This window comes from Taudactylus pleione, unplaced genomic scaffold (genome assembly GCF_031769625.1).
Source record: "Taudactylus pleione unplaced genomic scaffold, aTauple2 ptg001127l, whole genome shotgun sequence".
NCBI classification, from domain to species: Eukaryota; Metazoa; Chordata; class Amphibia; order Anura; family Myobatrachidae; genus Taudactylus; species Taudactylus pleione.
This window is the reverse complement of record NW_028285528.1, coordinates 95634-114724: the sequence shown is the minus strand read 5'-3', so window position 1 is coordinate 114724 and position 19091 is coordinate 95634. Positions and strand designations below refer to the sequence as shown.

Genomic DNA, 19091 nt, shown 5'->3' with positions numbered 1-19091 from the left:
ACCTGGGAGGGTGACAGGCAGGCAGGAGCAATTGACGACAACAGAGGAGTCCGAGTATCGGAAGAATCAGAGCAGCAGTGCAGCTGCCTCAGGCGTCCTACCAGGAACTGTGGGGAATCGTTACTGATGTGTGAGGGTACAGGATGAAGAGAGGAGGAGGATGAGGGGAACATAGATACTTCATCTTCATTTGTGGGGTCACATGACGAGAAGGTGCCAAAGGGATCAGGAAGGTGCCAAAGGGGCAGGTCACTGGCTGGGGAAGAACCATTTCATTTCTGATCTCATCAATAGTGTCCATGAAATAGGAAGCCAGATCTTGTGCACAGATAGTAGCAGGTGGGTTGGGTGAGGGAGAGGTAAGAAGTTTTATATGTACTAAATAGTCACTTGGGTTAGAGGCTTGAGCAGAGATGAGTGATTGGGAATATGTTTCTATGGCAGTGTCTGAGCATTAGGATAAGAGTGATAGATAATCTTACATGTGAGGAAGTCACTTGGAGTACGAGATTTACGCCAAGATGGCGGCGCGCTAGTGTACAGCGGCGTTAGACACGAACACTTGTGGACACATAATTACCAGCAGCGTACTTTCCATTGTGCTGCTGGTTGGTGCATTTTGCTGGAGCCGGGATGCCATTGTGTCTGTCAAAAGACACCACCGACTTCAGTACTATGGAAATGTTTTACTTATTTGTTATAATATAATAATATAGTGGAGTGTTAATAATTCACATTTCATTGACACTTCCGTGTTGTTGTTTTGTTAATGACATTAAAGTGTATTGTTGTATTATACTGATGATCTACTTTACGTCTGAGTTTTTGTAGGTGTGTTGTGCATTTAGAATGCTACAGTGGCATCTAAGTCTACATGGAGTCAGATCAGTAGCTGGATCCACCTCACTGAGAGCTATTTATATAGTCTGGTACAAGTGACACCGCAGTCTCAGGGGAAGTAAGTGTAGACATTGGTGAGAATAGCTGTCACAGAGAAGTGGATAGTTGTCACTGAGAGCTATATCTAGAGACTGGTACAGGTGATACCGCAGTCTCAGGAGAAGTGAATGTAGATATTGGTGAGAATAAATGTCACAGAGAAGTGGATAATTGTCACTGAGCTATATCTAGAGTCTGGTACAGGTGATACCACAGTCTCAGGGGAAGTAAATGTAGATATTGGTGAGAATAGCTGTCACAGAGAAGAATAGCTGTCACTGAGAGCTATACCTAGAGTCTAGTACAGGTATTACCGCAGTCTCAGGGGAAGTGAATGTAGACATAGGTGAGAATAGCTGTCACAGAGAAGGGGATAGATGTCACTGATAGCTATATCCAGAGCCGGGTATAGGTGATACAGTAGTCTCAGGGGAAGTGAATGTAGACATTGGTGAGAATAGATGTCACAGAGAAGTGGATAGTTGTCACTGAGAGCTATATCTAGAGCCTGGTACAGGTGATACCGCAGTCTCAGGGGAAGTGAATGTAGACATTGGTGAGAATAGCTGTCACAGAGAAGTGGATAGTGTTCACTGAGAACAATATCTAGAGCCTGGTACAGGTGATACCGCAGTCTCAGGAGAGGTGAATGTAGACATTGGTGAGAATAGATGTCACAGAGAAGTTGATAGTTGTCACAGAGCTATATCTAGAGCCTGGTATAGGTGATACCGCAGTCTCAGGGGAAGTGAATGTAGACATTGGTGAGAATAGCTGTCACAGAGAAGTGGATAGTTGTCACTGAGAACAATATCTAGAGCCTGGTACAGGTGATACCGCAGTCTCAGGGGAAGTGAATGTAGACATTGGTGAGAATAAATGTCACAGAGAAGTGGATAGTTGTCACTCAGAGCTATACCTAGAGCCTGGTACAGGTGATACCGCAGTCTCAGGAGAAGTGAATGTAGACATTGGTGAGAATAGCTGTCACAGAGAAGTTGACAGTTGTCACAGAGCTATATCTAGAGCCTGGTATAGGTGATACCGCAGTCTCAGGGGAAGTGAATGTAGACATTGGTGAGAATAGCTGTCACAGAGAAGTGGATAGTTGTCACTGAGAACAATATCTAGAGCCTGGTACAGGTGATACCGCAGTCTCAGGAGAAGTGAATGTAGACATTGGTGAGAATAGCTGTCACAGAGAAGTGGATAGATGTCACTGAGAGCTATATCTAGAGCCTGGTATAGGTGATACCACAGTCTCAGGAGAAGTGAATGTAGACATTGGTGAGAATAGATGTCACAGAGAAGTGGATAGTTGCCACTGAGAGCTATGTCTAGAGCCTGGTACAGGTGATACCGCAGTCTCAGGAGAAGTGAATGTAGATATTGGTGAGAATAAATGTCACAGAGAAGTGGATAATTGTCACTGAGCTATATCTAGAGTCTGGTACAGGTGATACCACAGTCTCAGGGGAAGTGAATGTAGACATTGGTGAGAATAGCTGTCACAGAGAAATGGAATAGCTGTCACTGAGAGCTATTTCTAGAATCTGGGGCAGGTAATACCGCAGTCTCAGGGGAAGTGAGTGTAGACATTGGTGAGAATAGCTGTCACAGAGAAATGGAATAGCTGTCACTGAGAGCTATATCTAGAGCCTGGTACAGGTGATACCGCAGTCTCAGGGGTAGTGAATGTAGACATTGGTGAGAATAGCTGTCACAGAGAAGTGGATAGTTGTCACCAGGAGGGGTGAGAGGGGTGAGGACCATGTACAATACAGGCACAGTCACATAACTGTGACTCAGACATGGACACTGGTACTGATACACCATTTAGGAGGTGTATGTAGTGTGGGTGCTGATACATGTGATGATGACTGTGACTCCTTACACCAGGAGAGGTGTGAGGACCATGTACAATAAGGGCACAGTCACATAACTGTGACTCAGACATGGACACTTGTGCTGATACACCATTTAGGAGGTGTATGTAGTGCAGGTGCTGATACATGTGATAATGACTGTGACTCCTTACACCAGGAGAGATGAGAGGGGTGAGGACCATGTACAATAAGGGCACAGTCACATAACTGTGACTCAGACATGGACACTTGTACTGATACACCATTTAGGAGGTGCATGTAGTGCAGGTGCTGATACATGTGATGATGACTGTGACACCTTACACCAGGAGAGGTGAGAGGGGTGAGGACCGTGTACAATAAGGGCACAGTCACATAACTGTGACTCAGACATGGACACTTGTGCTGATACACCATTTAGGAGGTGCATGTAGTGCAGGTGCTGATACATGTGATGATGACTGTGACACCTTACACCAGGAGAGGTGAGAGGGGTGAGGACCGTGTACTATAAGGGCACAGTCACATAACTGTGACTCAGACATGGACACTTGTGCTGATACACCATTTAGGAGGTGTATGTAGTGCAGGTGCTGATACATGTGATGATGACTGTGACTCCTTACACCAGGAGAGGGGTGAGGACCATGTACAATAAGGGCACAGTCACATAACTGTGACTCAGACATGGACACTTGTGCTGATACACCATTTAGGAGGTGTATGTAGTGCAGGTGCTGATACATGTGATTATGACTGTGACTCCTTACACCAGGAGAGGTGAGATGGGTGAAGACTGTGTACAATAAGGGAACAGTCAAATAAGTGTGAGTCAGAATAGATACAGTATACATATGAGGATTATAATAAAAGATATATTGTAGATACAACAGAGTGTATTTGAGCTGCACAACAGATACAGTATACATATGAGGTATATAATAAATTATACATTGTAGACACCACGGAGTGTATATGAGCTGCAAAATAGATACAGTATACATATGAGGTATATAATAAATTATACATTGTAGACACCACAGAGTGTATATGATCTGCAGAATAGATACAGTATACATATGAGTATAATAAATGATACATTGTAGTATCCACGGAGTGTAAATGAGCTGCAGAATAGATACAGTATATATGAGGAGTATAATAATATATACATTGTAGTAACCACAGAGTGTATATGAGCTGCAGAATAGATACAGTATACATATGAGTATAATAAATGATACATTGTAGACACCATGGAGTGCATAGAATAGATACAGGAACTATATGAGGATTATAAAAAGAGATACATTGTACAAAATGTTATACTCTGGCTAATTTGTAGATTAACGAGGAGGTAATGTTTACAGAGGGGTGACATACAGGGAGAGTGACGGATGTAATAGCCTTAGAGAAGATACCATGGAGTGATATAGGATAAAGCTCATGTGTGTGTGTATATAAGAGGGGACTAAAGTAATGAGGAGGCAATGTGTACAGAGGGGTGACATACAGGGAGAGTGATGGATGTAATAGCCTTAGAGAAGATACCATGGAGTGATATAGGAAAAAGCTCATGTGTGTATATAAGAGGGGAGTAGAGTAATGAGGAGGCAATGTGTACAGAGGGGTGAGACACAGGGAGAGTGATGGATGTAATAGCCTTAGAGAAGACACCATGGAGTGATATAGGAAAAAGCTCATGTGTGTATATAAGAGGGGAGTAGAGTAATGAGGAGGCAATGTGTACAGAGGGGTGAGATACAGGGAGAGTGATGGATGTAATAGCCTTAGAGAAGATACCATGAAGTGATATAGGAATAAGCTCATGTGTGTATATAAGAGGGGAGTAGGGTAATGAGGAGGCAATGTGTACAGAGGGGTGACATACAGGGAGAGTGAAGGATGTAATAGCCTTAGAGAAGATACCATGAAGTGATATAGGAATAAGCTCATGTGTGTATATAAGAGGGGAGTAGGGTAATGAGGAGGCAATGTGTACAGAGGGGTGACATACAGGGAGAGTGACGGATGTAATAGCCTTAGAGAAGATACCATGGAGTGATATAGGAAAAGCTCATGTGTGTATATAAGAGGGGAGTAGAGTAATGAGGAGGCAATGTGTACAGAGGGATGAGATACAGGGAGAGTGATGGATGTAATAGCCTTAGAGAAGATACCATGGAGTGATATAGGAAAAAGCTCATGTGTGTATATAAGAGGGGAGTAGAGTAATGAGGAGGCAATGTGTACAGAGGGGTGAAACACAGGGAGAGTGATGGATGTAATAGCCTTAGAGAAGACACCATGGAGTGATATAGGAAAGCTCATGTGTGTATATAAGAGGGGAGTAGAGTAATGAGGAGGCAATGTGTACAGAGGGATGAGATACAGAGAGAGTGATGGATGTAATAGCCTTAGAGAAGATACCATGGAGTGATATAGGAAAAAGCTCATGTGTGTGTGTATATAAGAGGGGACTAAAGTAATGAGGAGGCAATGTGTACAGAGGGGTGACATACAGGGAGAGTGATGGATGTAATAGCCTTAGAGAAGATACCATGGAGTGATATAGGAAAAAGCTCATGTGTGTATATAAGAGGGGAGTAGAGTAATGAGGAGGCAATGTGTACAGAGGGGTGACATACAGGGAGAGTGATGGATGTAATAGCCTTAGAGAAGATACCATGGAGTGATATAGGAAAAGGCAATTTTTTAAACATGTTGATTTTGGATTAAAAGTTGAAATTTGTAGGACAGTACATAAACACATGTCAAGTTTGATTATGAAATTAGCTGGTCACAGATGGTGATCAATGTTTAATACACTGGTTTTTTTTAAACTGTTTAGAAAACCCACTTAGTTATTCCACACTTTGTGTATTACCACAGTTACTTGCTCCCTCAGCTAGCTGCCCCCTAAGACTGAATGGTAAGATATAGTATGGCTGATAAGACACAGGCCTACATCTGAGCCAATTGGTCAGTGGGATGAAATGCAGAGTGATGAAAGGACATACATAGCACTGTGTGTGTGAGTATATATGTTGAAGACTAATTTACATAATTCCATATTTACATATGCTTTATGCTGTATAATGAAGCAGTACATGAGATTTAACAGGGCATTGGTACTTCCATTTTGTTTCTCTGTCCAAACTTAGTTTTAAATGGAAATGAGCGTGATGTGTTTAAGGCCGCACCCGAGGGAAACTGTTTATCTAACACAGTGAAGAGATCATGCCCATATATGTGTCCTTGTGCTGGGGAAACTATTCAGACTAAATATGGGATGTAATACTCCATGAGTATCACTCAAAAGGAATTCAGTTTCGAGTCTGATTCTTAAGGAGGAGTTAACAAAAATAAGCTTTGTCTATTATCTGATAATGGTAGTGGGCGTTAAAGGGGCGTATAATCTGAATATTGTAATAATGTATAAGTATTGTATGACAATGTCAATCGTTGTTATTCCTGCATTATAACCCTGGGAGAATATGTCCCAGTTAAAAGGGCTTGATCTAATTATTTAATTAATTAATAAAATGACAAATTCTTAAGTATACTGGTTTGGAGAATATTACTTATTATGGAACAACACCTGTCAAAGGTAACATTAAACAGTTTTGGAGGCACTTGCTATTCCTTTACATCATCCATCATCTACCTGTGCACCTGTCAGGTTTCCTCACTACCTCAACAATGAGAGAGGAGTGGCTGTACCTGCTGTCTGGCCAGCAGCTGGGACATCCAATCTCCAAAATCTTCGTGAGTATCAGAATTAATTATATATATACATTATGTGTATATATATGTATGTTTCTGTGCTCTGGAGTATTATGTATGAAGGAGAGGAATCGAGAAGCTGCACGGAGGAGAAGAAAAAAAAAAAGAGAAATACTTTAACTATCTCAGAGCATGAAACTGTGTCTGTATTTTTGCATCATAGGTTTCTTTTGTACCTCAGCCAGGGTACTAATAAAAGAAGGTTATGGAACATACTTTTTAGTATATACGTAGTATCTACATAATGTTTTCATAAAGCAAAAGGATATATTCTGGAAAAGTTTACAAACAGTTTACAATGTTTGCAACATAATCTGCAATTTTTTATGTTCTTACAGATGACTCGTTCCTTATCCAACAGTGCGCTATGGTTATATTCCAAAGTTATTTTAAACTTCAATAAGAGATAATAACAAACAATTATGGTTCTTTTGCAGAAGCAAGTTGAAAGTTTATTTGGGAAAAAAAATCCAACTATATACTGATAATTTTGAATATACAGGACATTGTTTTCCATCAGCTCGAAGATATTTATATCCTTAAAGGGTGGCATTAATTGTTAAGTTGAATTGCATCTATTGGTTTTACATACGGTTATTCAGATATTTAATAATACTCAACTTAAACATGTTCCTACAGCCAGATTTTCTCAATGGGAGATAATATCTTAGACTCATATCAATCTTACATATGTCATAATTTCAATTGTGCTACATTGATCTTTATCCTCAACAGGGGGGAATATGGTTGATAATAGTTAATGGTGAGGAAAAAGGAAGACAATGAACATGTTTGCAATAATGAAATATAAAAATATTTTTCAGTAATGGGAAGTTTCATTAGATAATCTTGACTTAGTTCTCTTTACTGATGATAACTGTTACAGACAGATACATAATGTTTTTTTGGTTACAGCGTATGCATTACAGTGACTACTACAATCAACGTAGTTAGCTGAATGTAATGTACAGTATTGATTGTAGCAATTGGAAGCATAGGGGTTACCGCATAGCTTCTGGGAACTACAATTATACATGTACAAACAGTTAAAGAACTGAAAGAAGCGATATGTTTACTGATAATAACTTGTAGTAATTAAGTGTCGGGTACAAACTAAAGAGATTGATATTATTTTCATGGGTAACATATTAGCTTACAGGGTAGTATGAAAGGTAATTTTAAGTACATATGATGAATCAGTTATAGAAACTCAGTTGATGTTGTTTAAAAATATCACATTTTACCAATAAAGACAATATCAGGAAAATACTTCTCACAATGAGGTCAATGTCTGGGAATTAGAGCATTGGTACAAGAGAAGATGATAATGGGTATTTGAGTAGAATTGAAATTATTACAAGCCTTATAGAGATTGTTCATGGGTTAGTACTTTTAAGAGCAGATAATATAAATCACATTGTATAATCTTACTGGTATGCTCGAGCCAGAGATAAAGTGAAAATGTGAATGTTTATGTCATTCAGATGATAAATAATGAAGAGAAAATGATACCTACTAAAACATTTTCAAAGTACTATTGATAATTGATTTTATTCAGTTACCAATGAAGAAAAAAAATTATTTAAAGTATGTCGATGAGAAGGATTGAAGTATGTCGATTAGAAAGGAGTGGGGCATGTCGTTTTAGAGGATTAAAGTATGTTATTATTAAGGTTTCAGGATGTTGTAAAATATAGTGTTAGCATGTTCTTGGAGTTTACCGAATGTATAGCTCCATAATGCTAAGAGAAGAGATTTTGGAAGAATTTGTATGTCAGGTATAGGTTGCTTACTGTAAGTGTTATTGAAAGTTACAAGGAAAGTTTTTCAAATAAGTGAAATGATGGGAATAAAAGGAAAGTTACACACAATGGTGTTATAAAAAACAAATGAGTTAAACTTACAAAAGAGACAGCAATGGCATTGTTTGAAGGCCTACATTTGGTGCTTCATAGTAATAGAATCACACCTGAGCCTTATCTCAATCTCTCCTTATTATTAATTGTTTTTTTGAACTACAATCAAGATGTGTTACTAAACCAAAGACTGATTTGAGATTACAACATGATTTGACTGTTCAATATTTTATACAATTGTCTAAGCAGCTACAACAAGAACAATTTTGGGGAAGCTCAACAGGATATTCAACTAACATCAGCATTTGATGCAGAAGATGAAATACAGTCTAGAGACTATGATGGTATGATGAGAAGTTTGTTACATTCTGGTTCCCTTACAGATCAATGGGATGGTCCTTGGCATGGCAAAGTGATGCTGACAACAGATACAGCTATAAAGATTGCTGAGAAGGACACCTGGATTCATGGCTCACAGTGAAAAAGGTCAGAGAGAGATCTGAGCTTAAAGGGGACTTATCCTCAGACTCAAGTGCTGATATAGAGACTGTGAAATAAGACTATGAGAACTCTTCAATCAAGATGGAGATTATTGCCCACAAATAGACTATGATATAGACTGATGACAACGGAACCTTAGCTGCGTGATGGAAACAATCGTGTTTATTGCAACATTGAGACTTATTTTTATTTTGGAGAGAGGGCGAGCAAGGGTTCATGGTCTGGTATGACTACACATCCAGTAGTGTGGATGATGGGGTTATTCTAATAAGTCCTTTCCTTCCTCTTTTCTAAGCAGGGAAAATGATCGGCATCAGAAGTCTGATTTTTCATCTATTGAAAAGTGCATTGGCATTTACTGTACTAAACCAGAAGAAAGATGTATACTATGGTGTATGGATATTATTCAAAAGAGTATCCAATTCTACAAAAAATATTCATTGATGGGTAAAGTATTAAATGCTATTAATTGTTGAATTTGTGCCAGAACCATTCTTGAGTTGAAATATACTGAAAATACTAAGATAATTAACATAAAAACATGTGAGAATTGTGAAAGAAGGTTGTAAACAGGAAAAGGGGTTACTGATAACTATAACTTCACAAAACCACTAATAATTATGTTATTTTCATATGTAAGTGAACGCATTCCATTCTGTTTTAATAAGAAAGTATATGAAATGAAACAGACACCTCAGATCTGAATAACTACAGGAATGTTTACTAGTCCAAAACAAGTAGAAAATGTTGAGTCATAATATTGTAATAAAATCTTTACTGTGTACAAACCTTAAATTCCTGGCTATACTGATCAATGTAAGGAAGATTTTTAAAGGACTGAATGCTTATTATGTACAATGTATTTTTACAATGAGACATTTGATTATACACTGCTAGGGATTAGTTCCAATATTGAGTGTTCCAAACAGTGATACAGATCATATAGTTCAGACGTTAGTAATACTAATTACTACCATGATATTTCAGTTTGATGTTATTTTCTTGTTACCAGATAATCTTTATTACCTATGAGGAAAGTATGCTTACAAATTATTGCCAATTAATTCAGAAGATATTTCCTTTTTAGGCAAACTGATGCTACAATTTTATGTGATAACTCATAATAATTTGTGATAAGTTATTTTGCAGGATGCCAGACGTTTTACAAGAGATATTGATCCAGTGAATAAAAATACATTTCTCTGATTGATACTTCAGTGAGACATCATGTTGGAAACAACTTTGCTAACATCCTTACGTATGATAATTGGGGATATTTGTATAATCAACATTAAATTATTGAACTGGACTAATTTATTGACAATGATACTGGACTTTATATGATAAGACATTCATATATGTTGGACATTTATTAAAATATTCCGGAATGAACTATTACTACAACACCGTCATAATTGATTGCTTAATTGTACAGACTGGAGGATATTATCGAACTTTTATACAAATCTTGAAATTCAATGATGAAATTATTTGACTAATAATACTACAGATGAAGAAACCATTATTATCAATTACATAAATGAGACTTATACTATAAAAGAAGAATTTCTATGTATACATTGTGATAGAGACTCTAAAGTGATTTATGATGATCATGATTAGATACTAACTTTGATTTTCAGGTTTACAAATGTTTTTTAACATGTTTTATGTACAGACAAAGTTTATTCTTGAAATCTTAATCCTGATTTTTGTAGGTGGCCTATGCTGTATTCAGATGGCTACTTTAAAAATGAAAACATACAAGAGATGGAGATGAGATATAGCACATGTAATTAATGTGCTTATCTAAGGGTGGAGCTGTTGAAGACTAATTTACATAATTCCATATTTACATATGCTTTATGCTGTATAATGAAGCAGTACATGAGATTTAACAGGGCATTGGTACTTCCATTTTGTTTCTCTGTTCAAACTTAGTTTTAAATGGAAATGAGCGTGATGTGTTTAAGGCCGCACCCGAGGGAAACTGTTTATCTAACACAGTGAAGAGATCATGCCCATATATGTGTCCTTGTGCTGGGGAAACTATTCAGACTAAATATGGGATGTAATACTCCATGAGTATCACTCAAAAGGAATTCAGTTTCGAGTCTTTCTTAAGGAGGAGTTAACAAAAATAAGCTTTGTCTATTATCTGATAATGGTAGTGGGCGTTAAAGGGGCGTATAATCTGAATATTGTAATAATGTATAAGTATTGAGTGACAATGTCAATCGTTGTTATTCCTGCATTATAACCCTGGGAGAATATGTCCCAGTTAAAAGGGCTTGATCTAATTATTTAATTAATTAATAAAATGACAAATTCTTAAGTATACTGGTTTGGAGAATATTACTTATTATGGAACAACACCTGTCAAAGGTAACATTAAACAATAACAGGCAGTGTGCTACTATAATCTATGTTTCACTGATCCCCATCACACACAGGTAATGACAATTACAAGCAACTCATTACATCACATACGTATAACATCAGATGGAAGATGTGATGTTCTCCCCGATGGACTGACATTGGGAATTTGTCACCACATGGTTCTCTTGGCTAGAGTATAAGGAGACTGAGGACTACTTGCTTTTGGTTAGCAACACAAAATACATATTTCCCTCCCTGCTCTTTCCTTTGTTTGTTCTCTTCTGTTGGTCATGACTGTGTAATATATACTTCCCTTTATTACGAGTTTATTGTTGTGTGGAAAATGTACCAATGTTTAGTCTACTGATGGCGCTGTGTATTGTCCATTTTGCTATTACTGGTACTGAAAACACAAAAGATTAGCCAAAAGATTTGAAGAGTTTGTATTATTTAAAGTATTGTATTTTATGCCTATCAGCTCATGTTTTTTTATGTGTTATTTGATGTGTAACAAGATCTGATTTCTGTGTAAAACATTTTCTACACTCAAAGCATGGAAATGGTTTCTCCCCTGTGTGATGTTTTTGATGTCTAACAAGATGTAATTTTTCTGTGAAACATTTCCCACAATCAGAGCATGGAAATGGCTTCTCACCTGTGACATCTCTGATGTCTAATAAGTGCTGATTTCTCTGTAAAACATTTCCCACACTCAGAACATGGAAATGGTTTCTCACCTGTGTGACATCTTTGATGTCTTTTAATAGCTGATTTCTCTGTAAAACATTTTCCACACTCAGAGAATAGAAATGGTTTCGCACCTGTGTGAAATCGCTCATGCACAATAAGATGTGATTTCCGTGCAAAACATTTCCCACACTCAGAACATGGAAATGGTCTCTCACCTGTGTGACTTCTCTGATGTGTAACAAGAGGTGATTTATGTGAAAAACATTTCCCACACACAGAACATGGAAATGGTTTCTCACCTGTGTGACTTCTTTGATGTGTAACAAGAAATGATTTCTGTGCAAAACATTTCCCACACTCAGAACATGGAAATGGCTTCTCACCTGTGTGACTTCTCTGATGTGTAACAAGTTCTGAGTTCTGTGTAAAACATTTCCCACACTCAGAACATGGAAATGGTCTTTCACCTGTGTGAGTTCGCTGATGTTTAACAAGACTTGTTTTCCTTGTGAAACATTTCCCACACTCAGAACAGAGAAAGCTTTTATCACCTCTGTGAGCTGTATTGTGTGTAGCAATATTGGAGGTATCAGGGGAACATTCCTTATAATTAGAGGGATCAGATAATATATCTGCACTGTGAGGTATTGGATGCAAATTTAGAGTAATGGGGATGTCTCTTGGAGTACCCTGAATGATGTTATCTTCTGTTTTAAAATGTGGACACAAAATTAGATCTCCCTCTAAGGTATTCTTGATTGTGCATCCATCTGTTGGAAATAAAATGTATGGAAACAGAATTATTTCCATATTATTTTAACTAGGAACAGATCTTCCTACTATTACTAAGTTCTCAAGGTTTAGTGGTTTTATTTAGTTTTCCAGATTACAAGTAATTACGATACATTTACAAAATAAAAACGATGACTCTTGTCTGAAAAGATAAAATACTGTGCACAAGTTTTAAAGTTCGGAAAAAATGCTGCAAAGAAATAATGCTTTCAAACACAGAAATGTTAATATTTAAATTTTACCAATTAACAAAATGCAAAGTGAATGAACAGAAGAGAAATCTAAATCAAATCAATATTTGGTGTCACCACCCTATGCCTTCAAAACAGCATCAATTCTTCTAGGTACACTTGCAGAAAGTCTGGGATTTTGTAGGATTATAGTCAGGTATAGACAGCAATTAGGGGGGTGTATAGTAGAAATGTGCAGGATACAATGTGGGTGAGGGCTATAGGCAACACATAAAGGGGTGTATAGTAGTACTGTGTAGCACATACTGTGGGTGAGGGGTATAGACAGCACATAATGGGGTGTATAGTAGTAATGTGCAGCATATACTGTGGGTGAGGGGTATAGGCAGCACATAAGGGGGTGTATAGTAGTAAATGTGCAGCATATACTGTGGGTGAGGGGTATAGACAGCACATAGTGGGGTGTATAGTAGTAATGTGCAGGATACAATGTGGGTGAGGGGCATAGATAGCACATAAGGGGGTGTATAGTAGTAATGTGCAGCATACACTGTGGGTGAGGGGTATAGACAGCACATAAGGGGGTGTATAGTAGTACTGTGAACAGTTAGGCTGTCATGTTGTGTATATGTAACATTACCAGGTGACATATGAAAGGTATTAGAGGAAGTCTATCTGTGGCCATGTCCTCTGTCTGTCTCTGAGGCAGGGAGCACAGAACAGCTGGAGGGTGCGGGGTGTCACACATGACTACGAGGAGATAACTAGAGGATGGACCCGTCATTATCATAGATCCCCCTCCTCATTACCAGTCCCATTGTTCTATCCCAGTAACACTCAGACACTAAGGCACTCACACCACAGGGGGTAACTAGTAATCAGGGGGAATGTACATCACACCCAGCCCCCCTGCAGGGATACCCAATACCAGGGGACACACTAATGCTTTACCTGCACAGGGGTGTACACCTACATTGTGGGCACTGAGCTGTATTACATGGACAGGACAGGAGGGTGTTGGGGCTCAGTACTGTGTAACGTCCTCTGGGGTGTGAAGTTTAGGCTCCTACAAGAAACTGGATAGTGGAGCAGGACGGTATTACAGGATGGTACAATGGGAAGAAGACCAGCCCTTGGCAGTGTTAGGCTGCAGGACTAGGGATCCCCTCACACTTCTCCAGAACATTGCACCTGAGAGTTGTGTCTCTGGATGCGCATACAGGAGGTGATTGCACTGACTGACATCCGTCAGTATTTGGGGTGTGGGGTGCTGCACCCTCCCAGGTACACTGTGTGGGTTACTTCTGACATGGCAACTGCTTTAGGTACCACTTAGTGTGATGTACTGTATTGTATTGCTACCATTACACACAATAAAGTGTTGACTTCTAAAATGTTTAAATGATAGATAACAGGAGTCTAATAGGGGCTGATGGGTAATGATGTATGAGATACACCAGAGAGTGTGGGGAGGAGACTGGTCAGATCTCTGGGCTGGTAACACACAGTGACATGATGTGAGGGGGAGAGCAGGAGTATAATAGGGGATGATGGCTCCTGATGTATGAGATACACTAGAGAGTGTTGGGAGGAGACTGGTCAGATCTCTGTGCTGGTAACACAGTGACATGATGTGAAGAGGAGAGCAGGAGTATAATAGAGGCTGATGGCTCCTGATGTACAAGATACACCAGAGAGTGTGGGGAGGAGACTGGTCAGATCTCTGGGCTGGTAACACACAGTGACATGATGTGAGGGGGAAAGAAGGAGTATAATAGGGGATGATGGCTCCTGATGTATGAGATACACCAGAGTGTGGGGAGGAGACTGGTCAGATCTCTGGGCTGGTAACACACAGTGACATGAAGTGAGGAGGAGAGCAGGAGAATAATAGGGACTGATGGCTCCTGATGTATGAGCTACACCAGAGAGTGTGGGGAGGAGACTGGTCAGATCTCTGGGCTGGTAACACACAGTGACATGATGTGAGAGGGAGAGCAGGAGTATAATAGGGGCTGATGGCTCCTGATGTATGAGCTACACCAGAGAGTGTGGGGAAGAGACGGGTCAGATCTCTGGGCTGGTAACACACAGTGACATGATGTGAGGTGGAGAGCAGGAGAATAATAGGGGCTGATGGCTCCTGATGTATGAGATACACCAGAGAGTGTGAGTAGGAGACTGGTCAGATCTCTGGGCTGGTAACACACAGTGACATGATGTGAGTGGGAGAGCAGGAGTATAATAGGGGCTGATGGTCCTGATGTATGAGATACACTAGAGAGTGTGGGGAGGAGACTGGTCAGATCTCTGTGCTGGTAACAGTGACATGATGTGAAGAGGAGAGCAGGAGTATAATAGGGGATGATGGCTCCTGATGTACAAGATACACCAGAGAGTGTGGGGAGGAGATTGGTCAGATCTCTGGGCTGGTAACACACAGTGACATGATGTGAGAGGGAGAGCAGGAGTATAATAGGGGCTGATGGCTCCTGATGTATGAGCTACACCAGAGAGTGTGGGGAGGAGACTGGTCAGATCTCTGGGCTGGTAACACACAGTGACATGATGTGAGGGGGAGAGCAGGAGTATAATAGGGGCTGATGGCTCCTGATGTATGAGATACACCAGAGAGTGTGGGGAGGAGACTGGTCAGATCTCTGGGCTGGTAACACACAGTGACATGATGTGAGGGGGAGAGCAGGAGTATAATAGGGGCTGATGGCTCCTGATGTCTGAGATACACCAGAGAGTGTGGGGAGGGGACAGGTCAGATCTCTGGGATGGTAACACACAGTGACATGATGTGAAGAGAGAGCAGGAGTATAATAGGGGCTGATGGCTCCTGATGTATGAGCTACACCAGAGAGTGTGTGGAGGAGACTGGTCAGATCTCTGGGCTGGTAACACACAGTGATATGATGTGAGGCGGAGAGCAGGAGAATAATAGGGACTGATGGATCCTGATGTATGAGCTACACCAGAGAGTGTGGGGAGGGGACTGGTCAGATCTCTGGGCTGGTAACACACAGTAACATGATGTGAGTGGGAGAGCAGGAGTCTAATAGGGGCTGATTGCTTCTGACTCCGCAACTGGGCAGATACATTTTCCTTGTTAGTCTGTACTGACAGAGGAGGGTGCAGGATAAGAAATTGTTGTAGTGACTGAGCAAGAAGAACATGGGACTGTTTTCTGTAATAAGTGTTTATTACTAACCTGTGCTAATATCTGTAGTGATTTCCTCCTCCTTATACTGCTGATCACCCCTCACATACGTCTCTTCTTCTCCCTCTGTATCTTCTGTCTTCATATCAGTCACATACGTCTCTTCTCCCTCTATATCTTCTGCCTTCATATCAGTCACATACGTCTCTTCTTCTCCCTCTGTATCTTCTGCCTTCATATCAGTCACATATGTCTCTTCTTCTCCCTCTATATCTTCTGACTTCATATCAGTCACATACGTCTCTTCTTCTCCCTCTATATATTCTACCTTTATATTAGCCAGACTTTCACCCTAAGTTACCCACAAAACAAGAAAACAGTTGAACAATGTCAGATTTTATTGATTCACATTAAGTAAAAGAATTCTAGTTAATAATACACACACAGTTTCTATACAGATCATACAGTGAGTCACTTTGGTATATTGGCGAGACCCTAAATCCCACCTACCTGATGCTCCTGTGGGGTCCTGTTATTTTCCTCTGTACACTCCTGTGAATATAGAGGACGGGGACATCTCTCTGGGGTATTTCTTTTACTGGTTCCATCTGTAGGAGACACACAGTGACTGAGTACATTGTATATATGTGATTATCAGATGACGTGTATATACAGGGCCCCCATACCTGCTCTCCCCTGTACAATAAATGACAGTCTCCTCTTACCCAGTGATGTGAGGGGCCGGTGATTCTCCATCACGTCTTTACACAGACCCCTGTGTTCCTCTATAAACTCCCCCTCCTGCATGGAGACATAGTGACATCCTGACAACTTATAGGAACCTGACACACACAATGATACAATCATCACCCAGACACATCCCTTGGTGTTACTGAATAATGTGCCATTCCCAGCAGTCACCTCTCCAGTCATCACCCAGACACCTCCCCTGGTGTTACTGTATAAAGTCCCGTTCCCAGCAGTCACCTCTCCAATCATCACCAAGACACATGCCCTGGTGTTACTGTATAATGTCCCATTCCCAGCAGTCACCACTCCAGTCATCACCCAGACACATCCCCTGGTGTTACTGTATAATGTTCCGTTCCCAGCAGTCACCTCTCCAGACATCACCCAGACACATCCCCTGGTGTTACTGTACATTGTCCCATTCCCAGCAGTCACCTCTCCAGTCATCACCCAGACACATCCCCTGGTGTTACTGTATAAGGTCCCGTTCCCAGCAGTCACCTCTCCAGTCATCACCCAGACACATCTTCTGGTGTTACTGTATAATGTCCCGTTCCCAGCAGTCACCTCTCCAGTCATCACCCAGACACATCCCCTGGTGTTACTGTATAATGTCCCGTTCCCAGCAGTCACCTCTCCAGTCATCGTCCAGACACATCCTCTGGTGTTACTGTATAATGTCCCGTTTCCAGCAGTCACCTCTCCAGTCATCACCAAGACACATGCCCTGGTGTTACTGTATAATGTCCCATTCCCAGCAGTCACCACTCCAGTCCACCCAGACACATCCCCTGGTGTTACTGTATAATGTTCCGTTCCCAGCAGTCACCTCTCCAGACATCACCCAGACACATCCCCTGGTGTTACTGTACATTGTCCCATTCCCAGCAGTCACCTCTCCAGTCATCACCCAGACACATCCTCTGGTGTTACTGTATAATGTCCCATCCCCAGCAGTCACCCAGACACATCCCCTGGTGTTACTGTATAATGTCCCGTTCCCAGCAGTCACCTCTCCAGTCATCACCCAGACACATCCCCTGGTGTTACTGTATAAGGTCCCGTTCCCAGCAGTGACCTCTCCAGTCATCACTCAGACACATCCTCTGGTGTTACTGTATAATGTCCCGTTCCAGGCAGTCACCTCTCCAGTCATCACCCAGACACATCCCCTGGTGTTACTGTATAATGTCCCGTTCCCAGCAGTCACCTCTCCAGATATCACCCAGACACATCCCCTGATGTTACTGTATAATGTCCCATTCCCAGCAGTCTCCTCTCCAGTCAGCAGCTGAATGATCCTTTTGGCGAGTTCCAGAATCTTCTTGTCATTGTGTCTCTCTTGTATTAGTGAGTGAGGTGGAGGCACTGTGATGGGGCTCTGGGTCCTGCTCAGTCCTTCTGACACACAGGGACGGCTGCTGGGTGTCTCACACTCACTGGATGTCTTCTTCACTACTGTGTAATCCTGTGTATTGGGGGAGAAATTTATACTCATGGAGTAGTTTATTGTCATCAGTGTAAAATATGCAAGGGTCAGTCTTACAAATAAAACCCCTATACAGTTTACTATGTACAGGAAAGTGGACAGAATATAGCACATCTCCTGCCATTTTCATTTCAGTGATAGAAAAGAAATAAAACAAGATACCGTGAGCAAGGTAATATATCCCAGCTCCTGTGAGTACTGAGGCACTGATACTCCCAGATCCCTTAAACTCCCCAGTCATATCCCTTTCTTATAACTATAGATTTATGTGATGTCACTGGGACACTCCCAGATCCTCTCACCTCCCCAGTCATGTCCCTGTATTATTACTATAGACATAAGTGATGTCACTGTGACACTCCCAAATCCCCTTACCTTACCAGTCATGTCCCTGTATTATTACTATAGATATAAGTGATGTCACTGTGACACTCCCAGGTCCCCTCACCTCCACAGTTATGTCCCTGTATTATTACTATAGATATAAGTGATGTCACTGTGACACTCCCAGATCTCCTCACCTCCCTGTATTATTACTATAAACATAAGTGATGTCACTGTGACACTCCCAGATCCCGTCACCTCCCCAGTCATGTCCCTGTATTATTACTATAGATATCTGTGATGTCACTGGGACACTCCCAGATCCTCTCACCTCCCCAGTCATGTCCCTGTATTAATACTATA

The 19091-nt window shown here is 40.7% G+C and overlaps 1 protein-coding gene across 5 annotated transcripts in view; it reads right to left on the bottom strand.

Moving 5' to 3' along the window:
* Window positions 1-19091, bottom strand: part of LOC148453573 (uncharacterized) — a 286887-nt gene that overhangs the window by 267296 nt on the left and 500 nt on the right. The window contains exons 2-6 of one of the 5 annotated variants that reach the window (XM_088461960.1): window positions 18186-18383; window positions 16891-17007; window positions 16676-16773; window positions 16217-16517; window positions 11978-12786 (exon numbers count right to left, since the gene is read on the bottom strand). In XM_088461960.1, coding sequence (XP_088318086.1) covers window positions 11978-12786; window positions 16217-16517; window positions 16676-16773; window positions 16891-16972 — 1290 coding nt within the window. In that variant the 5' untranslated portion in view covers window positions 16973-17007; window positions 18186-18383. Of the gene's footprint in view, window positions 1-11977; window positions 12787-16216; window positions 16518-16671; window positions 16774-16890; window positions 17008-18185; window positions 18384-19091 lie in introns of those variants that run through there. The other 4 variants (XM_088461959.1, XM_088461957.1, XM_088461961.1 and 1 more) reach the window with 4 other exon arrangements.